This window comes from Bactrocera neohumeralis, chromosome 2, assembly GCF_024586455.1.
Source record: "Bactrocera neohumeralis isolate Rockhampton chromosome 2, APGP_CSIRO_Bneo_wtdbg2-racon-allhic-juicebox.fasta_v2, whole genome shotgun sequence".
Taxonomy (NCBI): domain Eukaryota; kingdom Metazoa; phylum Arthropoda; class Insecta; order Diptera; family Tephritidae; genus Bactrocera; species Bactrocera neohumeralis.
The window spans coordinates 20674609-20698271 of NC_065919.1; the positions used below are offsets into that span (position 1 = coordinate 20674609).

The 23663-nt window shown below is 38.5% G+C and overlaps 1 protein-coding gene across 1 annotated transcript; it reads left to right on the forward strand.

The window, feature by feature from the left end:
• The first annotated feature begins 7821 nt into the window (after nt 1–7821).
• LOC126751734 (probable cytochrome P450 313b1) lies at nt 7822–17539 on the forward strand. Its single transcript, XM_050462238.1, has 7 exons — nt 7822–8244; nt 10511–10708; nt 11029–11217; nt 11325–11394; nt 13944–14070; nt 14244–14555; nt 16246–17539. Exons 1-7 carry the CDS (start codon nt 8085–8087, stop codon nt 16834–16836), a joined length of 1647 nt encoding a protein of 548 aa, XP_050318195.1. The 5' UTR covers nt 7822–8084; the 3' UTR covers nt 16837–17539.
• The last annotated feature ends 6124 nt before the right edge of the window (nt 17540–23663 follow it).

A 23663-nucleotide genomic window follows, 5' to 3' on the forward strand; every position in this document is an offset into this window, starting at 1 on the left:
TTCCTCTTCTCTTCTACCCCTACTAAGTCCGAAGTAGCACCTGTTGGCAAAAGATATTCTGCGTTGGATTTCGAGGCTGACGTTGTTGTTGGTGTTGATTCTGGTTCCAATATAGACGAAATTATCTACAACTTCGAAGTTATGACTGTCAATAGTGAGGTTCCCCCTGCGGGTACGGGAGAACCCCCTCAGGGTTCGGGGGGAAACCGAATATACCCGCGGAAAGGCATGCCTGTCGTAAGAGACGACTAAGATCCTGGCCACCAGTCCAGAGCAGTATGGAAGCTCAACTGGTCGTAGCTTCGGCTACAAGGTCATACCAAAGACTTTAACCTGGTACCACGGGGAGCAGTAGCCCCTGGAGTTCGCTCCAGTCTGCTCATTGGGTTTGGCCCTTTTTGGAGATTCGTGGTGGCTGTGGTTAAAACCCAAATCGCGGGAAGAACTGACTTTGTCAGTCGAATGTGGAGTTGCATTGCAACCGGGTGCCGGACCCAAAGTACGGCAGAGGTTTTAGATGGGCCTCGAGCCCTACCAAGGTGGTTAGTGTGTCCATGCCACACTGCCAAATGGTACTGAAAATGTTTACCCAGTTTTCAGGGCGCTGATCGACGCATTGTATTGATCCGTTGTGCTTTTGAGCACCGTGGAGTTAAGCTGTCGACAGCAGGATCCCACGTTAAACACAATCAGACGTTGTCAACAGTGAGGTGGGTACCTAGTCGCTGGTGCGACGACTGCTTGTTGGATGACAGGAGATATTTCGCCTTGCCCTCGTTCAATACTAGACCCATTTGCTTCGCTGGAAGCGTACATATTAGAGCCCAGACACCGACCGCTTTTAAGAGATCTATGAGAAATACAAGTTGCAGTTTCTTAGAAAAGGAAGTACGACTGAGATGTTTCTATGGAATTGCCAAGCATTTCTCAATTTCGTCGGAGTTTTTAGTTTTTCTCGCCACACGAATGTATGTACGATTGTATGTTATGTAAATACCATATGATAGTTTCACCAATTTTCAACGTTCTTCTGATTTATAGCGCAATTCTGCGCCATTCCACCTGTGGCGCCAGATGTTGTAGTTCAGTAGCTTACCAGACATTTTCCGCTTGCATGCAGCCATTCACTCACAACTACCAGTAATTCGGATAAAAGCCCTTGGCGTTTCATTGAATGAATTCCGCTGAAGTCGCTTGTTCGAGTTTTCAATGCAATTTTCAAATATCAGCAATGCCATCGTCAGCAGAAACCCGAATGGCAGAACGTGAATAATGCCGGTGGCTCAACTGAATGGCAGCAAACTTTTTCATTAATTAACGTTTACACCTGAGTTTCGGTGCAATAAATTCAATGCGCTTCATATTCTTACGTAAAGAGACAGCAAATATATATACATACATATGTAACTTTTTGTAATTTTCTCATTTTAATGTAACTCCACATTTACGAACTTTCTTATTTGTCGCAAATTGATTGCCACTCATAGGGAGAGCCATATCCATGGATAGGTGGGCATACAAATGACGAAATTAATTTGAAAATGCAGTTCAGCAGCGGAGAATCCATTTACGTTGTTTATTACGGAAGCATATTGTTGCGTCAAAGTAAATGACAGTTTAATGACAGAAATATATGTATGTAAGCTTTTTCATATTAATAGTCTTAAGAATCAAATGGAACAATTTTAAAAATAGTTTTTAAATACTTTTTATTAACCGCAGCGTCAGAACAATAAGTTAACGACTCAAATCAGCTGTGAGAGCTATATGATGACGCAATTGAAATAGTTTAACATTAAACCAGTCGGTCTGAAGTAGTAACGGGTCGGGGATTTGCTATCCTCTGATCCGGTGAGTGCTAGGCAACTATCTCTGGCCCAATTCAAATGACAAGAAAACCAATGAGCCGATTTTTCGGCTGGTCGGCTGTCCTATCGATGTTCACACTGTAAGAGCACAAATCTTACCGGATGCCAGTTGAGGAAACTGTTTGAAAGAAGGAATATGTCAACGTGTTCTTCTTGATCACCTCACATTTGTGCGATCAAGGCTAAAGCACTAATGTCACAGCTTCAGAAATCCCAACACCTAAATAGATGTGTAATGATTTCCAGACGCTTCGTCGACACTTATAATCTAATTACTGCAGTTCTTTTTCTAGCTTCATAAAGAACTGATCATAACAGCCGAAGTGCGATCCCTTAGGAGTCATATAACCTAACCAATACTAGTCAGAGTACCACGGTACAGAAACCTTACATGCTGCTGTTGAGCCGTTAGGTCGCCTCTGAATTTCAGCTAAGTTCTATAGAGAAGAGGTGGAGACTCTCACCAAAGGTGGTGTTTTGGCTCTGTGAAACCGTAGTCAAGCCACGAATGTTCTATGATATATTCGCCTGAGAGGAGGCGCTCGAAAAGGCTACACTTGCTAAGAAACACCAAAAATAACACTTAAAGTCATTTTGAACGAAGCATCCGTAGACATTGTTGGCAGTTACATTATTGCTGCGAAGTCGGCTCGAAAGAGCTACTCATATGAGTGGTTCCGAACGCAGAATTTCCTCCTTCTTCAACTACATTCCAGAAAAATTGAAAAATTCAATCATTGTGTCGTAGAGACCACTTCTCTTTGCTGACATACATATATAAGTCGCTGGAGAAGAGGCGCAGTGAGGAATGGTTCGAAGCTAGGAGGGAAGGTTGGAGAGTGAGTTTTCTGAAGTGAGTGCTCCGTCAATCTTAGCTATAGGCTACCGGAACACTGTAGAGTTTTTGAGGCATAGGTGGCGGTAGACGTACTGCTATGAGGTCGGCCTCTTTCAGGGAGTTGTGCATGCACTCCGTCAGCAGAGTGGCAATATAAGCGATGTTTTCGCAAACTGTGCGCTCAAAGCTTGTCAATTAGTGTGTGTCCTAACTAGAAATTACATGAAGCTACTTCATCATCCGACTCGTTTGGGTACCTGGTCATGGTGGAATCGCTGGCAACTGCAAAGCCAATGAGCTAACCAGAGTCTCACTCTGCCCTTGCCGCGTTCACATCAGAATGGGACCGAGTTTGATCTCTCTTGGCGTCTTCCATTGCAGCACTGAATCAATGTTGTTGTTGTAGCGGCAGAATTCTTCAGAGTTCACAGTCTCTTGTCGGATAAAAATTCGGGTCTGTTCCGGTTACGTATACCTGAATGTCGTAGGAATGGTATTTTAACCAATGGACATCGGCTGTCGGCAAGCTTTTTAAAGACGCTAAACGGTTCAAACATTTTATAGAAATCTAAAAAAGTTTGCATTTTCTTATTAATGGTGCTACATTCATTAACATTTCAAAATCTCTTTACAGTTGATGAAGATAAAACTTTATTCCGGCAAATTTAAATCTTATTATACCCTGAACAGGGTATATTAAGTTTGTCACGATGTTTGTAACACCCAGAAAGAACCGTCGGAGACCCTATAAAGTATATATATAAATGATCAGTATGTTGAGCTGAGTCGATTTAACCAAGTCCGTCTGTCTGTCTGTCCGTGAACGATCGGAATCAAGTTCTTGTATGGAAAACTTTCACATTTGACAATGTATCATCACCAAATTTGGTACAGATTATTTTCTAAGACAACAATGTAATCTCCGAAGAAATTGTTCAGATCGGTTAACTATAGCATATAGCTACCATACAAACTGAACACATAGTTACTAAAAGAAATGCACCTGTGAAGGGTATATTAGCTTCGGTGCAGCCGAAGTTAACGTTTTTTCTTGTTTTTTCTTTAATTTAGCGAAACCCTGTATATAATTCTAATCTTAGGTTAATTTATGAACATCCATTTAAGGTTAAGCTGCCTAGCAAGAGTATCGAACTCAGCGCAACCGACTCTCCAGACTTGACCCATACCAAATGGTGTTGTTTACATTAAAACGCAACTTTTTTATTCCGCCACATAATTATTTATTTAAATAATTTGGCTTAAGATGTTAATTATTTAGTGCTTTCAGTGAGCAAATAAAGGGTGACCAATTTCGAAGTTGCGATTATATCTTTCAAAATGCCGCAGCTACGTTTCAGATGGTCCTTCCGTTGAATCGAATTTTCGATAACTCGTTCGAGCATGTCAACTGGTAACTGGCGAATGACACACGTGATATTTTGCTCCAAGGCCTGGATAATGGGATTGACCGCATAGATTTTAGACTTTGCATATCCTCATAGGAAAAAGTCTAACGGTCTGATATCACACGATCTTGGGGGGCAATCGACGAGCCCAAAACGTGAAATTATCTGCTCATCGAAGTGTTCTCTTAATAAATCAGCTGATTCATGCGATGTGTGGAAAGTGGCGTCGTGTTGTTGAAACCAAATGTTGCCGAGATCACGAGCTTCAACTTCAGGCATCAAAGAGTCAGTTATCATAACGCGATAACTGTCGCCATTTACGGTTACGTTCTCAGCGACATTATTTTTGAAGAAATATGGACCGATAATTCCACCGACCTTCTTGAATTTCGGTAATATAGTAGTTGAGCGATTTGTATACGTTGTTCAGGCGTAATGCCCAACAATACTGAACAAAAATAAAGTGACACCTTGACACAACTCACGCGTGATCTGTCGAAAAAGAGGCTATTGAAAGTACCTTTACTTGGAGCACCCGTTATTATTCTCCTTTTTAGGGGAGCACCATGAATCCAATGACTAAATTTAAACACTAAAGTCGCCAAAAAATATTTAAGCATTCAAATTTAGCTCAACGGTCGCGGTACACATAAACAATGTGTGTCAATAGATCTTTAAATTATGCAAATTGAAAGGAAACAAATTCTTTACAGTCTATGGTATTTTATTGCTTCCTCCATGTGTGCCGTAACATATTTTTCTAAACAGTCAGCTCGCAAGCAATGCTCAGGCATTGAAATCTGCAGACCATATTTTGAAAAACCGCACACATACACCCACACACATGTGCTCGCTGAAAAATAATTGACATCTCGTGCGAAGCGACGCCAAAGCGAAACAAAACCGCTAGACTGCGCATACAAAGCACTGCATTAGCGTGTGAATACGTGAGTAATTAGCACTCAGCATTTGCACGTCCAAATTATGACAAGTACAATAAAAAAGAGACATGTTATGCTCACATACGTACATACTTGTATATGCGAGGTGTAATTGATAAATAACGAAACCGACGGTCGAATATATTTGAACTTCGAGACACTTATATATACACATATATACATATGTACCTAAGTATATAGTTACCCGATTTCAGATGAATAGAATTTAGCCCTCTGAGGATCAAGATGTTATAGAAGATTCTGCCATTAGATATTTTCTAAATGTTTTTTCCTTTCATTTGAGACCTTAGATGGAAGAACGGCGTTTTCTTCAAATGTGTCTATGATTTAGTCACTAATTACCAAATAATGCAGAATCCATTTTACCTACTATTACTTGTTAAGCGGCTAGATTCTCCCTGTTATAACAGAGGTCTAATAGAGTGGAGTCATGTGTAGAAGTTCACGCAAATGTGGAGCGTTCTATGAGGTACATTCACTTGGAAGTGGTCAGGAACAATTCTTTTACATATGGCTCAAGCAGCTTACGACCTCCGGTCTTAGACCAAGTATCCGCTGTGGAGCCAAAGAGCATTTGTTTACGTGAGCTAAAGTGAAACATCCCTGCTGGTTGTGCGCTGAGTTTGAGACCCATCACGTAAAAACGCCCCCAATGAAAGGAAGAAAACAGCCTCAGTTGAGAGACCCCCCCTTTTGTTGACGACCACTGCAAACGCGTTAAGGATTACGATTTAAGTGCATGCACCTGGAATGTTGCTGAATAGGGAAGGTACAATCGTATATAAGAGTGTACAGCTGCTGGTGTATGCCGATGATATTGATATCATTCAACAACCGCGCCGTTAGTCTTGAAGTTCGGCAAGACGAAATATCTTCTCTCATCAAACAAAGAGTCGTCGCACTCACGACTTGGCTTCCACGTCACTGTTGATAGTCTGACTTCGAAGTCATAGATAATTTCGTCAATCTTGCAACCATAATTAACACCAACTACAACAGGTGCTACTTAGGATTGAGTAGGGAATTAAGAAGTAAAGCCCTTTCTCGACAAACAAAGACTAAAATTTACTAGTCACTCATCATCATCGAGTTTTCGAGAGAAAGGTTCTGCGGAAGATTTATGGCTTTCGATAAATCGATGAGCTGTATGAGATATACGACAAAATTGACATAGTTAAGCGAATTAAGAGACAGCGGCTACACTGCCTAAGTCATGTCATACGACTGGATGAAAACACTACACTTTGAGAGTACTCGAGGCAGTACCCGCCGGGGGAAACAGAGGAAAAGGAAGACCTCCACTCCGTTGAAGGACCTGGTTACACCTGGAGTCTCCAATTGGCGCCAAACAATGATGAGGAAGAACGACTGGAGCGCTGTTGTAAACTCGGTTATAACCGCATTAGCAGTGTCTACGCCAATAAAGAAGAAGAATTCTTATATATTCCGAAGTTATTTTATATGTATTATTTACACTATTCGCCATGTTCGGGCAAATGCGATACATTCGGGAAAGAAGTGTCGATCGGCGAGTGGACAGTTAGAGCTCCTATAATTATTAAGAGGTAAGCTTCAGCTCACTAGATCTCTTACGATTTACTCTGGGTCAAAAGATCTTGGAATCGCACAGTTACTAGTATCTGAAAAGCGATTGCCGAGTTCGCTTGGAGTTTTTACACATTTCCCTTCGACAGTTCGTAAAAATGTAGTACCGAGCTTATCATACAATAATGAACCGCAAGAAACCAGTGAAGCTCCTACCCGTTCGACAGCCAGTGAGACTGAAGTACCGGACTTCGCAAGCTCATCAGCTGTGCAGTTTAATGCAATTCCACTGTGGCCAGGAAACCTGTAAAATCATGAAGAAACTCGTTGCCTGAGATAAGGAATCTAGACAGCCTTTCACTAGTCTTGATTGTATGGTTAAAGAGCTCACGGCTAATATCAGCACCCTACTATCAGAGTGGATAGTGACCATTCTGAAAGAGATCCCGGAGCAGTAGATCTACAACTAAGTTAATGGCAGCCACTTCTACGTGAATTTCAATACACTTTCTTACGATATTTTCTATTATTACCTCAGTGTTTACACTGAACACTTGAAGCCTCTTCTCCTCTTCAATTTTCATATTCAGTAACTACACCTAGTAGTCACTTATTTGGTGAATTGCGCTTCCCAAATGCATTTCAAGCGCAAATGCTGAGTGCTACAAATTTGTGTGTGACCAACACTTGATCGTCGAAATGGAACACATATAGCTCGTCAACACTGCTTCCTGAAGAGCAAATATATTTATGCGATGGGGACTCATTTAGCGACACTCAGTAAACAACTTATGTTTTTTCTTCTCTAACCTTTGAATGAAATGAATTGATGAACAACGTCAACAAAAACGATAAACAAAAACCGCGCCGCAACGCAACCTCACCACGAAGTTACGCAAAACGCTTAACCGAAAGGTAAACAAAAGGCAAACGGCAACAATCAATTTGTTTGCACATTCAATTCTCAGCAGCCAAAATGTGGGCGCACGAGTAATGACCGAGCTAAGCTGACAATTACCAGTTCGTCATGGCGATTTGTTGGGCGGCATTAAGCCAAACGGCTTGTCTACGGTACGCACATAGCGCTCCAGCTCTTTCTAGCTGTTGTTGTTTTTGTAGATAGATTTTCCAATGTACGCAGTTAGTTTCGATTCTCGATTTGCAGTGCTGAAAGCAGAAAATGACACCTTTAGACCGTGAAACATCGTGGTTGGCGGACGCTTTGGCAGTTGACGGGAAACAGTCGCTTCAAACGGTTCGGCGTACGCACACTCAAAGTCGTAATAGTCGGTGACTGACAAAAGCAGTGCGAATTCGGCGTGTTTGTTTCGTTACGGTTTCTAATTGTTACAAATCGACAATTCACCAGAAATTTCAGGTGCAAAATCGCATCCGATTACGGCAGACACCTCGCAGTCCGACGACGCTGCCACCCACCACCGTCTTCCATACACATCTTCTTGAAATGGAGAATATTGTCTGCTATGCTTTGGCCACGTGGCTGCTGTTGTTGTGGATTTACTTTTTGTGGTCACGTAGACGCTTTTATCGTGTGGCCTGGCAGTTGCCTGGTCCTGTGGGTTTGCCATTCATTGGTTTGGGATTGCAAATGATGCATCCAGAGAGTAAGTATACGTGCTCTTAAGCGGCGTCATAAAAATTAAGTAAAATAAATCTATCGTCTGATATAAAGCAGCTTTGCTAAGTTGTCTGTAAGAAAAATTGTCATTTTCTCACCATCGTGAGCAACTTCGTTAGAGTTTGGGTTCGATCAGAGATAAAAAAAATCGAAACCGGTTCGGTACTCGTTGTGAACTTCTGATATACAAATACCTTGTTAGACTATAAATCTTCTGCAGAACCTTTCTCTTGAAAACTCGTAACGCCGACTCGTCAAATGTTGTCATCGTGGATGCCTCTGCACCATATATAGGACGGGAATAATGAGTGACTTATAGAGTTTGATCTTTGTTCGTGGAGAGAGGATTTTACTTCTCAGGCTGACATTGTTGTTGGTGTAAATACTGGTTCCAAGATAGACGCAGAAATTTTGTACGACTTCGAAGTTATGACTGCCAAGTCGCGAGTGCGACGACTGTTGGTTTGATGACAGGAGATATTTCGTCTTGCCCTAAAATTCTCAGACACTTATTTTTTTTACTGTTTTAAAATGTGAATAATACCTATGGTTCTGATATTGTAATAGCCAATCATCCGGAATTTCGGTGTGATCGAGTCCGGTAATTTGGAAGTCAAGTTGCACCACGCTCGGGAAGGCCAATTGTAAAAAATATCGATAAAAATAATGGGCATATTCGAGACCGATTGACATATAAACACGGTTTCGATTGCCTAACGGCTAAACTGTGTCCAAAAACCTGTAGGGATCATTTAAATAAAGCTGCATACAAAAATGTGGTTGATGTATGGCATCCGCACGAATTAGCCCAAGAAAACCTCGTAGGCAAAACTTTCATCCCTGAACCGCTACCGAATCGCAACAAAATCGATTCATTTCTGAAGCATAAAGTTACTGGTGATGAAGAATGAGGTAGTTACAACAACGATAAGCAAAAGCGGTCGTTGTCAAAGCGTAGTGAACCGACTCAAACGGTGACCAAGTCATCTTGGACCATCTAGAACATTTTGTTATATTTTAGGTGAAATTGGCTGAGAATAATCTACTATGATCTGATCCCTTAAGGCCAAACTCTTAATTCTGACCTTTATTGTCAACAATTGAACCGTCTTTATGACACCGAATTAATGGTTCGCCAGAAGCTTGAGAAGCGTATCTTAGTCCGGAACTCGAACCAATTGATCTCTACTTTTCCTGTCTATGACGTATGTATGTTAGACGTAAATTATTTTCTAAAACAGTTTTCACTGATCCTTCCAACGATTCCAGCAAGATCGCTGACTGTTAATCGTCGATTCTCAGTCACCAATTCCTTTGTTGATGTCCGTCCTGGACGTCATTTATAATTGTTGCGGGTTTGCGTAACCCACTAGATGTAGATCCCCATATAATTCAAGCTTTTTAAAACAAGTGGTTTGGTTGGCGACGATTTTTGACAAGTCGAGTTTGGGCTGTGTTTGTCAGTCCAAGGTAGAGTGCTAGTCCGAACAACACGATCGTCCTCTTAACTATGGATCTCATTTGTAAATTCTAGTGGGGGCCGAGTTTTTGTTAGATTCTTAGTTCTTTGCAAGCTTCCCTCTTCACTTTGAAGTAAAGTCTCTGCCTATGCTCAGATGCGCGAGAACCAACTTTTGTGTTGCCATTCCCAGCAATGTAGCTGAAGCTCAGATCTTCAGTGATGACAGTTTTCGTGACTATATAATCACACTTAATCACTTATTTTAACTGTTGTTCTTAATTATACGGAAAGGTACACTTTTCGTAAGCCTACGGTATAATAAAAATATGTGAGTGTTATAAAAATGCTTCTTCTCGGAATCCGAGAAGAAACTTGTCACCTAGCAAGAGAATAAACATTCAGAGCGTATACCCTCAAGTTTTAATTCCTAATTTGTTGCATTTCGATGGCTTAAGTCACCTACCTTTCCATCGACTACCAATTAAACCACTTGGTTAATTGACGCTGTCCATCTTAGATCTCTGTAGACTCCCAATTAAACAGAAGATGGCTCTATAGAAAATCTGTTTCTATTAGCTTTGAGCCAAGGTCTTCGTATTTCGCTTTGGAAAGGCGCTCGCTCAACTAAGGGAAAGTAATAAGTGTACATATGTATATATATTTATTTCTCCCAAGAAATTATTAAATTATTAAAACCTATTTTTATACTCACACCAACTGGCCTTGACCATAAATAAATGCGTGCTATATTGTCGTTCTTGTTTTTGTATATGTTTACGGTTATTTTCAGCTTTCTTGCAGTATATGGAACACACATCGAAACGGTATACGACACCATTTATTTCATGGATGGGCACAAGTTGTTTTCTTTACGTTAATGACCCGGAAACAGTGGAAACGATTTTCAATTCACCGCACTGCACGAACAAAGGCGAACTCTATCGTTTTCTGGCTGCAGCAATTGGCGACGGGCTCTTCACGTCCAGCTGTGAGTACAAATAAATAAGACATTTACCCCTCCACACACACACACATACTCGCATACAGAGTTGCACGTACTAAGTTGAACTAATGGCTAGACCGTGACAACACTTAGCCTCTGACGCACGCCTCGGCACATAAACACCCACAAACTTTTCGGCCATTTTAACTATTATTTGCGAAATTGATTTGGGTCAGTCAAAGAATGTGTCAAAGTCATGTTCATAATGACCCTCGATGCGACAGACGTAAATAATTGTGTATATATTTTTTGTTAAGTACTCACAAGTTGTTTTCCCCCAAGTCATTTTGCTCACTCTCTTTTAGCGCACCGCTGGAGCAAGCATCGCCGCCTCATCAATCCGGCTTTTAGCCGCCAAATTATCAACAACTTCCTGCCCATTTTCAATGCGGAAGCCGATGTGATGCTGAGCAAATTCACCGCCTTAGCCACGACCGGAACACAGTTGGAAATCTACGAGATGTTGAAACGTAACGTTTTGGAGGCAGCTTGTCGTAAGTGTCGTAATTATGAATTGCTGCTGTGCGGCAACGAAGCGTTTAATATGTTTTCTATTCTTGGTTCCTCATTTGTCTATTTAACTGTGAAATGAATTGTATAGAGACGACAATGGGTAAACGCATGAATTTCGAAAACGAAGGTTCGGCGCACATCTTCGAGGCCTACAATGGGTAAGCGTTAAAGGAAGGTAAAAAAAATGTACCATGAAGCGAAGACTGTGCATAAAATATGTAAAGGTTTCAAGAATGTTTAAAACTTCAAACTCCGAGCGCTTTTGTGTGAGGAACGGAAAGCATATAACTAGTTAAAGTGGAGCAGTATACTTAAACTAAATAGATATACGGACAAAACCTTTAAGAGGCGTGAATTAAGATTTGTAGTATTGTAGATTAATTTCCAAACCATTCTATAACCTATTAATAATACTAATAATAGGTATCAAAAGATTCGGACAGATTTTGAACCGACAGTCTGTGCAGATCCTTGGCAATGCCGGACACTTATAGAGCAATTAAATACTTGCTTTTTAGTTTGTTCCATTTGGCCGAACATTTCAGATCCAAGAATGTTTTTGAAATGAGTGTCTTCTGAAAAATTTTGAAATTATTTATGGTTTTCCTTCAAGAGTAATTCAATCTCGAATTCATCTCGTTTTTCTGGGAAGCATTTTGGCTGGCTTGGAGTAAGACTACGAGCCAGTCGTTCTTTTTTCGCTGTTTGAGGCGAATTGGAGATTCCAAGTGTAGTCAGGTCCTTCTCCACCTGATATTTCTAACGCAGTGGATTTCTCATATCTGCGCAAAGGACCATACATCTTCCGCAGAACCTTTCTCTCAAAAGTTGTTAATCTCATCAGTTGTTGTCATCGTCCATGCCTCTACACCATATAGTACGACTGGTATGATGAGTGACTTGTAGAGATTGGTTTTAATTCGTCGAGAGAGGACCCAACTCCCCAATTGCCATTACTCAATCCGCCGTAGCACCTGTTCAAGAGTTTCGTCTCACGCATTTCGATTTCGAGGCGCATTGTTTTTAACTTAACGACGACTGTTTGTTTGATGACAGGAGATATTTTGTCCCATCTCTATTCGAACTTCGTGTTTGCTCCATCGATCGATTGAAACGTTCATCATCCCGAGGTGGGTTTTCATTGCCATTCAGCAGGTCACCACTGCGACACGGCACTCATCATGCTACCAGCTGCTCTTTTGCCTTATACCGAGTTTCTGACGCGTGCTGTCAGAGAAGAGCGAGTGCAAGTCGAGTAGAAAATCGTAAAAGAGTCTTGAACAATCCTTATACATATTTGTTAATGTGCATTTTTGCTGCACAGAGGGCGGGTATGTATCTTGTCTGCAACAAGATTGTGGTCGAGTCAATGTTAGGACCTCGGAGCGTTCGCACGTGTAAAACATTGGAAACGTCTCTTCCATCTATCACAACATGATCGATCTGGTTGGTGGCTTTTCGATCCGGAGGTATAATAGCTTGATGAATTTTTCTATAATGGAATCTAGTACTACATAAAACCATATTTCGGGTCCCGGTGAAGTCGATCAGCCTCAACTCATTTGGGGATGTTTCATCATGCTGGCTGTATTTACCGACCGTTGTGCCAAATATACCTTTTTTGCCCACCAAGTACGATTTTGACATCGTGGCGGGGGCAGCTCTCCTAGGACATCTTTGGTCACATCCTCCTTCCCTTCCGGCGATATGTTGAAGAACTTCATTTTGATACGGAATGTGCTAGATGTTCATCCACCGGGGTGAGTGCCAAGACTCGGCGACGAAGTCTTTCTCCCACCTCGGATCCCACACCAAATTTGCGCTCCTTTATATGACCACTGTAGTAAATGCCACAAGCAGATACTCGTCTCAGTCCTTGTTCTGTCCATCGCACTTCTTGGACGGCGGTCATGTCCAGACTTTATTCTTACGAGGACATCAACCAGCTGGGCAGCGGCACCTTTACAATTAAGGGACCGGACATTCCAGAGTATGCCCTTAAATCGTAATCCTTAATACGTTTGCCATGATCTTCATGAAAAGGCGGGTCTCTTGTCCGAGTTGTTTCCTTTTTATTTGGGGCTTTGATTACATGGTGGGTCCCAAAACCAGCGCACAACTCTGGGGAGGAATGGTTCGCCTTTTCACTCCAGCTCGCCTTCAAACGGATGTTCTTTGGCTACCCAGGGGATACTTGGTCTAAGCTCGGAACTTCGCAGACCCTAAAAAATATATATGAGCTGTGTATATAAATGTCTACGTTCGTCTGTCTGTATAAACGCGAACTAATTCCTCGGTTCATGAGATCCCGCTCTGAATTCTTTTCTCTACAAGAAGCTGATCATTGGTTGGAACCGCCGACATCGGTTCACTACAGCATATAACTGAACGATCAAAATAAAATTCTTGTACGGGACCCTTAACGTTTTTTCGCAACAAAATGTTCCCACTTTGTTCCACAGTGCTTTTCATGTGCAACCGACAGCTTTGCCGTCTCAATTGTTTCACGCTATTCCGACTCATTTGCCAGTTGTGCTTTCAATGTCGTTTCAAAAGTTTCGCTTTTGTCTGCATTAAATGCCCACAGACATACCATACACACGCACCCACATGCACTCGTTTTTCTTTAATTTTATTTCTTTTTCATCGCTTCCTTTCACTTAACACTTAACTAACCTCATATGTATGTATGTTCATATGTCAATAGCATAACCGAGGTGTGTGTGCGCCGCATGTTGTCGCCCTGGCTTTATCCGGATGTGCTCTATCGCCACTCGTCGCAGTTCGTGCGCCAGCAGCAGGTCGTTCAAGTGCTCTTCAGCTTCATTGATAGTGTAAGTTATGCAGACACACACTCATATAAAGAAACTATTCACACTCGCGCTCATTACTTGGCGACTGGGTGGAAGTCTGCTCATCTCATCAACTGTTAAAGTGATTGTTCCTTTGACGCTTGCGGCTAATTTCTTTTAATTCCGTTTTTCTTCTTCCTCTCCTTTTTCTCTAGTTGCTGCAGCGCAAAAATAATAAATCAGTTGCAAATGGCATAGGGCAACAACAAGCGCAACAACACGCATCAATGAGTGTAAAGAAAAGTGAAAATTGCTCAGAGTCTGCTAATGAGAATGAGTGTATAAGTGGGAGAAAGCATATAAGTGGCAAAGTGGGTGTGGATGCAGTAACGGATGTGAATGCGGATGCTTCAGCGGCCATACGGAAGTCGAAAGCCATATTTGTGGAGCAAGTTCGTACGCATGTGGAGCAAGGTCAACTGTCATGGGAGGATGTGCGCGCCGAGGCAAATGTCATCATAGCGGCGGTGAGTAGCAATAATAGCGGTAACTTTGGATTCCGGAAAAATTATTACTTTAGGAGCCTTACAACAAAAGTCAGAAGTTTTCTCTTAGTTCCTCTTTTGACTATGAGGATCAACCTTTCTTCATAATTTACACATATTGGGCTCTAGGTTAGATTATGTTAAGAGCTCGATCCTAACAGGGATCTCACTTGGACAACTTAGAACGTCGCTCCGTTGTGCTACCTAAAACTCCTATATAATTGATCATAACACCCTTACAACTCGAAAAGCGGTTTGAGCCTATCGCAAATTTTTTGAGACGGCTAATGTCAGTTTCGTTTCCTGGTTCGCCGGTGACAAAACTACCGATATGTGGTCTTCCATCTCCACCCTCCTTCATAGAACTTTGACAACTAGCGTCGAACAAGATTTTTACCGCATAAGCGCTTATTAGACAATGTCCAGTAAGAAACTCTACGATGGCGGCAAGATAAACTTTGCTAAGAGCAAGTAGTTCAGTAGATCTTCGTTTTAGTATAAGCCAAAAGGATCTTGCAGTTTAAGAGGAGCGGTTCGTTGACCTGTTAAGCACATGCGAGGTCCACTGGACCTGAATTCAAGATGACAACGGAGATCCAAAGAAAGAGGCTGTACTTCGTAGCAGTACATCTACCGTCACCTTAATACCTTCCACTTATGCTTCAAAAACCCTAGAGGGGTCCTGTAGCTTGAAGCTAAGATTGGCGGAGAACTCCTTGCAGAATCCTTCCTAGCTTCGGCCCATCCGTGAAAAAGCTCAATAATTTCGGCGCGTCCTGCATATGCCGCTAATATCCACGGGTGCTATGTGTAAAACGGCAGTTGGAGAAGTACCACACCCTGCGGGGTGCTCCTGTTAACCTTTCGGGATGTCTTCGCATTCCACTCCGCCACGACTGTTCTGTGCCAGAGAAGACTAAATATAAAGTGTTTGAGGTTCGATTCTTCTTTTCGAGAGCTTTCACCACAGGCTCCAACCGCACTTTGTTAAAGGCCACCTCGATGTCGAGAAAGGTGCCTACAGCAAATTCCTTGTGCTCCCTCCAGCCATGACACTACGTCGTGCAAAGTAGTGCCGACCGACCAACCATTGATGTAATCATGCTGGGCTTTTAACAGTTTACCCATCGGTATTCTACTTCAAATGTACAGATCCATGAGTCTCCCCGACGTTTTCAACAGAAACGGAGACTGGCTAATGGGCCTCGGCACCGGCATGAGATCTCTTTCTGGCCTGCTGTAGAAACTCAACCTTAACCAGTCTCCAGGCATTCGGAACATAGTTTAATTTCACAAGATATGACATTAGCATCCGGACACTTGAAAGGCTTTGACTTAGTAGTTCTAAAAGAAAAAGCAGAGTACTCAATACTAGGCATATTCCGAAAAATATACACGAATCCGATTTATTTCATAGAAACCAGTTAGTCTTGAAACCAATAATACTTCTAAGCACGATATGTATGAAGCTCACTGCTTCTCTTGGTTCTACGTAGCCGAAGCGGACACGGATTTTCACGGAGTAAAAAATCATTTTAGGAATATTTTATCCAACTTCAACAGGAATAACAACAGTAGTTGAGAAACACCGCCAGTTTGATACTCTTACTTTTTCATTTTTTTTTTTCAAGTAACCTTCTCAATCTTCTCTTTCTTTATTTCTATTTTCTAGACCTTCGAAACCACTTCGACAGCGCTATATATCGTTTGCTTGTGTCTCGCCATGCATCCCGAATACCAAGAAAAACTATACGACGAACTCAGCACAATCTTCCCAGAAAATGCATCACCAGACGTAGACTATGAGCACCTGGAGCGTATGCCTTACACCGAGATGATCATCAACGAAGCGCTACGTCTCTACGCGCCCGTACCGATGGTGCTACGTAGCGCAGCCGATGATTTTCGTCTACGTAATGGCGTTCTGATACCGCGTGGCACACAAATCGGCATCGACATTTACAACATGCAACGCGATGAACGTATTTGGGGACCAGATGCGAAACACTTCAAACCGGAGGCACACTTCGGACCGAATGCGACAAAACGACATGCATTCGGTTTTATACCCTTCACAAAAGGTTTACGCATGTGTATCGGTTATCGTTATGCACTGATGCTGATGAAGGTGTTCGTGGCGAAGATATTCCGACAATACCGTTTAAAGACCGAAGCAACACTCGATCAGCTGATCGTCAAGGGTACCATATCGTTGAAATTGGCCGAATATCCGTTGTGTCAGCTGGAGGCGCGTAGCAGTTGAGGGGTTGGGTTTATTATTAGATTTTACAGAGAACGATTGGCATGCGGGAACAATAAATAAAAGTGAGAGAGAGAGAGAGAGAAAGCTTGGCGCTCTGAACGCCTTAGTTGAAAACAAAAATGTACAAATTTGTTTTTTTTTTTTGGTTTTTTATTAATAATATTTATTTATTTTTAATCAAAATTGTTAAAATTGTTGTTATCCGTTATCTGTTTGTTTTTGTAATATTCACAAGCTGCTTTTCCTTACGGCTACTCCTACATTTGCGCTTAGCGTTTACTTTCTTACAATATATATATTTTTTAATTTTGGATTTTTCATTTTTGTTTTCTTGATTTTTTTTTAATTTCTTAATTTTTTTTTTGTTTTTTGTGGACTTTTCTGCTTTAGTTTGCGTTTGTATGCGCCTAATGCACAACACTTGAGGCCCGTGAGTAAGTATTAGTGTGTGTGCACAATTTTCCAATGTGAATTGTTGTTGTAGATTAACTATTTATAATTGATAATTTTTACTTGTAAGTTCAATTATTTTTTAATTAAATTTTGTTCGATATTGTTTCTGCTAATAACGACTATTTCGGTTAGTTTCACTACGTTGATTGAATGAATTTTATTTAATTCTCAATTCAATTTAAATTTTTCTTCACTTACACTACTATTTTTTATTAATTTTGTTTAAAAAATAAAATTTAATGAAAATCAATTCATTTTTTTTAGAAGTCAATTTTTTCCTACAGTTTGGTTAAGTGTTTGGTGAATTTGGGCGAGTTTATGGTAGTTTGGTGAATTTGGGCGAGCTTATGGTAGTTTGCGCTTAGATATTTCTTTATTAAAGTAAAAAAGTTTTCAAGCCTTTCCTGCAGCTTATTTATGACTATATGCTCACAACTGTACATAATTTATTTTCTATAAAAAATTTGTTCTTTAAAAATACTGTGTACTTAATAACTTACGTAAGTGTTTTAACAAAATCTGTGGATGTAATGTTTTAGAAGAAAAGCTGAGAAGAAATACAAAAGAGAACAACAGTAAACACAACCCTGGGACCAATAAAACCCACAGCTGCAGTAATGAAGCGTTTGTTGCCGTTTATATAAAAGCTCTTTATGCAACAAAAGTTCACAAGGTAATCCAAAAAAAGCGTCGTTCTATTTATTATTTATATCGGCATAACCCTTCAGCTACCTAAAACCACAAAAAGATGTTTACGACTCTAGAAGATCCCTTGAAAAAGTGTGCCTTTACAAGTTACTTTAAGATCGACGCTCTCTAAAATCCACTCATTTATGTGCCAAGCGGTGATTTCAAGGATTACGGTGATTCACTGAAGACTTGAAGCCTGTATGCTATGCCTGTAAACATAAAAGCTTGGTAAAAGACACTTGAATGTAGTCACGAATCCGGCTGAAATTTCTTTCGGACAAAAATAACGAATTCAATTAGGAATTTATTCTCTTTCAAATAATGAAGATGTACATATATCCTTAAACGTTAAAATCGTCTATTGAAAATGCTCAATTTTCGAACATTGCTGATGTTTTCTTAATGCCAGCAAGATCATAGATAGATAGATAATAAAAATTGAGGTTTTGCACTGCGACCTACGGTCTATTGTGCCCTCCTCTATATCACATATGGTCTCCAAAGTCCAGCATTCCAGAAGCCTACTGGGCGCGACTGAGGTGATGTCATGCCTGCCCGCGCAGATGGTATCTAGGGCCTTTAGCCTCCTTGTTCAAATTGCTGGGCAATCCAGAATCAGGTGTTCTGAAGTTTCCTGTTACAAGTCGTAAAACCGGCAGTTTCCGCAAGAGACTTTGCCCATGTTGGACAAGTGCTTCCTGAGCCTGCAGTGTCCTATATAGAGCGCGACAAGGAAGCGGAATTTGTCTCTGGGGAGGTTGATCATTACCTAAAATCTTGCTAGATTGTATCCACCCAGAAGCAGCTTGGCATGGCGCATTCCTGCTGCCTGCTGCCAATGCTGTTCTCTTCGCACTCTCTCCTCCATCTTCTTAAAAGTGTGGGACCCCACTGCAACGCATGGGCAAGTTCGTCATACAAGATCATACCGGGTAAGCTTTGTGGTGTATTAAAACATATCAATCCATTGTTTATACATATAGTACTACAGTTCGACTCCATACTAAGCTTTTCAGCGCTTTGTGCAGCTATCAGTCTCTTCAGCTGAATAAGTGCCGGGAGCCAAAGAAATTGAAAAGACTTGCCGTTTACTGGTGTACTGAAAATTTCGCCCAACTCATTCGCACATGCCCCCTCCTTCGCAAATCCTACACTAGCTCCAGGCGCAGAAGAGTCGCATCTCGAGAAGCCGAGCAATCCAAAGCAGCATAACAAAAACAAAAAAATGGGAGAAACTACGCGAGGATTTGAACAAAAAACCCTGGGGACTTGGGTATAAAATAGTAATGAAGAAACTCGGCGTTCGAGCAAAGCCACCTGACATAACCGCTGCCAAAATAGATCACATCGTAAACGCACTTTTTCCCACACGTGAAAAAAGGATTAGTGATCCAGAACACACTCTAAGATACCCACAAATTTCCCAGTGTACCCTCGAAGAACTGAAACTAACCACTGGTAAGCTCAAGGCCAACAAGTCACCCGGACCGGACGGGAATCCAACGGTGATCCTGAAAATAATCGCTGCAGTACTACTGAACTTTTACAACGCCTGCATCGAAGTCGGAATGTTCCCTGTTCCAACGGCTGGTGGGAAGGGAAAAGAATAATCCCAACGGCTGGTAGGAAGGGAAAAGAATAATCCCAACTTTTTATCAGCATGACGTCCATTATGCATGTTTGACACAGCGGAAAAGCCTTAAACAGCGATAGATGAGAGAATGAGAGAATATGATTGACGCTCTCGAAAAAACCTTTAAAATCCCCGGCTATCTCAGAGCTGTGGTGCGGAGCTACCTTAGTAGCAGAAAATTGCTGTATAAAACTAGAGAGGGATCACGACAGATAGCGGTCACTTCAGGAGCCGCACAAGGATCTTATCTAGGCCCAGACTTGTGGAATATCCGTTACGACGCTATACTAAAACTCGAATTGCCAGACGAATCGTACCTAATTGACTACGCGGACGATATTTCAGCAATAACTACAGCAAGAGACACAGAAGAAGCGAGAAGAAAGTTTAATCAGGTCATGACCCGGACGCAAGCATGGCTCTTTTCACACAACCTCCAGCTCGCTAGGGAAAAAATCAGAGCTTTTACTTCTAACAAATAAGCAGGAAAGACAGCGAAGATCAGCTCCCAACTGAACAGACCAATGGTCAACACTGGAGGCCCTAGCCAATAAAAGAGAAAGCTCCTAATGCCGTCCTACTATACGGAGCTGAGATCTGGGCAGACGTGTTTAAAAAGGAAAACAGGCATAAGGTTGTGGCCAAAAAGAATCCTATCTTGCGTTCAGCCACTACAAAAATCAGGATAAGGTTCTCAAAGCACATGGAACCAAAAATGTGTTTATATGCTTAAACTGTTGACTAATTAAAGTTTAGAGCGATAAAGACGAATGCGCTTCGGTTTTCTCTTCATTATAATCCATTATTTTTAGCAAAGACATCTGTTATGGCGGTTCTCTCTTCGTTATAATCCGTTACTTTCAGCAACCTAGCAGAAATCTAGCCGTACTGACAGCAATCTAGTGATCTGCTACCAAGATTTCGCTTGAAATTCAATTTCAGGTAACTAGATTAGACAAAACGTATTATTTTTATAGTTATGTTTAAAGAATGGATTAAAGGTTTTAGATGAAACTCAAAAAGTAAAGTTAGGCGAATTAATCTAAGGGCGTGGAGTGATGTTTTTTTTAAGAGTAAAGGTGTGTAGAAAGTTGTAGAAAAATTTAATAGATCCTTTTTCTTTTTAAGGCTCCCAGCTATGCTTAGTAGTTGTGTTAGCGTGATCCACACTGTTAAAAATTACATTGTTAAAGAGTTGTGTGTAAGTATGTATTTAATATTTTAATGTATTTTTGTATTTATTTATTTTTTTTTTTTTTGTTTAATTTACTCATACAACATGTTGCTTAGTTTTTGTTTTTTTTTAATCTATTTCAATTATTTTTCTTGGTTTTTTACTTTATTTGTTGCAGTGTAATTTCATTGCTGTAATTGTGACTTTGAAAAGTTTTAATTATAAAAAGCATGCTTTTAGGCGCAGCTATTATTCACTGACTTGAAAGCTTTATTCTTGGTTTTTGTATAAATATTGAATCTTTTTGTTTTTTTTTGTTTTTGTTTTCCATCTGCTGTCATAAAGCTTCGTATGCAACGCTCATTAGCTTATTAAATAGTCTCCAAGTATTTTTGTTCGTGTAAAAATATGCAAATATTGTTTTAGCAAAGTAATTTTAGCTGTACACATACGTACGCATGTATGTGTGCATTTAAGTATGTATGTACATATATTATGTATGTATGTACATATCTTTTTTTATACGCTTAATAGGCATTTCAAAAAGTGGACGCTGATTGCATTTGTGGCATTTTTAGGCTTTAATTATGCTTACACACACACATACAAATAGATAATATGTATGTATACATATGTATGTGTAGGTGTGCAGCTTGGTATAAATATTTTGTTTATCGTAGACAGACATATTTTCATGTACGACGGTGAGCTGTTGTGACGGTAACGGTGCTAGTGACGGTGCTTTTTAGTTTTGTTTTGTAGCATTTATTGTGTAATATTAAATTTTTTTCGAAAATAGTTAATGTTTATAGCAAAAAAAAATTGAGGAAAAAATTTTATTTTTTTTTTAATTATTAAACTTTGTAATAAAACTAATCGGAAAATAAAACTAATCTGAAAATAAAACTAATCTGAAAATAAAACTTTTTTTTAGAAAAAGAAATTTTAGAATTTTTTTTTTCAAAAATAATTAAAGTTTATAGCAAAAACAAATTGGTGAAAAAAATTGCTTAAATATTTAATGTTTATAGCAAATACAAGTTTGAGAAAATATATTTTCTTTTTTCAAAACTCGAATTCCAGAATTAGCAATGGAAGTTATACAAATTTCTTTCCATAACTCAAAGTTTTTTTGTAGTTTGTGGTCATTCGAGTTAAGAAAGTTCAACTATATGTTATTTTTAAATAAAATTAGTTTTAGTAACTCAAATTTTCGATTTTTTATGATTGATAAAAAACGAGTTTTTGAAAAACTGCCAAAACATCACGAATTATTATGTAAAAATTACAAAAAATTTACAATAACTATTTTACAGTAAAAAAGTCTACAAAAAGTTATAAATTCGTTCACAATAGGCGAAAAAATATTTTTTATATTTTTTTGTTTGGTTTTTTAAGTTTTTTTTAACAAGGTATGGCAAAGTAAACCTTATTATTCTTTGCTTGATAAGTAATCAAATGCACAAGCTCTTGGTTTTAGTCCATTCAAAATGTTTGGTTGTTGTTGTTTTTATGTTATTTCTTCTAATTTTAATTTGTTTATTAAATTGCTATAATTGTAATTATTTTAATAGTTTTATTTGTTAAATCGGCATAATTTATTTATTTCTTTAATACTTGTTTTATATTTTTTTAATTTTTTTGTTATGATATTTTATTTAGTTTTTTTTTACTCGTTTTTTTTTTAAGTTTTTTAATTGGAATATTTTCTTTATTTATTATTATTGATTTTTTAAAACTTCACTTTTATTATTTTTTATTTTTTTCGTTATAAGTAGACTTTAAACTTTCGTTTTGCGGTTTCCAATTTCACTAATTGTTTTTGTTTACTTTATTTTAGCTTATTTATTTGATTTTATATATTTATTTTTGTTATTTGTTTTATTTACAATTTGCATAGTTTATATTTTATTTTTATTTTCTTTAACAGTAAAATGCTATAAACTTTTATTTTCGATAAATTTTTTAGTTTTCGTGTTTTTTTTTATTTAAAATAAAACTATTATGACTTTTAAATTAATAATAGTTTGTTTAATTGAATATGAATTGTTAGTTTTGTATTCATTTTTGGCCTTAAATTATCTTTTTATCTAATTTATAACCACTGTTTATTTTATTTTATATATTTTTATTATTTATTTGTATTAAATTTTTTCTTTATTTATATTTTTATTTTATTTATATAACTTTTATTTTATTGTATTTTTAAGTTTTTAGTTTTATTTAAATTTTAAATCATTTTTTTTTTATTTATAATTTATTGTATTTTATTTATTTTTTTATTGTATTTTTAATATTTTTTATTTGTGTATTTTTAGTTTTGTATTAATTTTTAACCTTCATTTATATTTTTATTTAATTTAATAAATTTTTAATATTTTTTATTTAATTTGTTTTATATTTTTATTATTTTTTTCTATTAAACTTGTGTCTTTACATATACTTGCTTTATATCAATTTATTATTTTAATTTATTTTGTATTATAAATTTAAATTTTATTTTTTTATTTATTATATTTTTAATATTTTTTATTTGTGTATTTTTTAGTTTTGTATTAATTTTTTAACCTTCATTTATATTTTTATTTAATTTATATAATTTTTTAATAAAATAAAAAAATTTAATTTGTTTTATATTTTTATTATTTTTTTATATTAAACTTGTGACTTTACATATACTACATGCTTTATATCATTTTATTTATATTATTTTAATTTATTTTGTATTATAAATTTAAATTTTATTTTTTTATTTATTATATTTTTAATATTTTTTATTTAAGTAATTTTAGTTTTAGTTTTTATTAATTTTTTGCCTTTATTTATATTTTTATTTAATTTATATCAACCTTTTATTTTATTTTATATTATTTTTTT

Bases quoted from the DNA above. Each gene is read 5' to 3' on its own strand.
- LOC126751734 (XM_050462238.1), top strand. From the start codon at position 8,085: ATGGAGAATATTGTCTGCTATGCTTTGGCCACGTGGCTGCTGTTGTTG. The intron at 11,218-11,324 runs GTAAGTGTCGTA...TGAATTGTATAG, and splicing joins CGTTTTGGAGGCAGCTTGTC to AGACGACAATGGGTAAACGC. The intron at 14,556-16,245 runs GTGAGTAGCAAT...TCTATTTTCTAG, and splicing joins CAAATGTCATCATAGCGGCG to ACCTTCGAAACCACTTCGAC.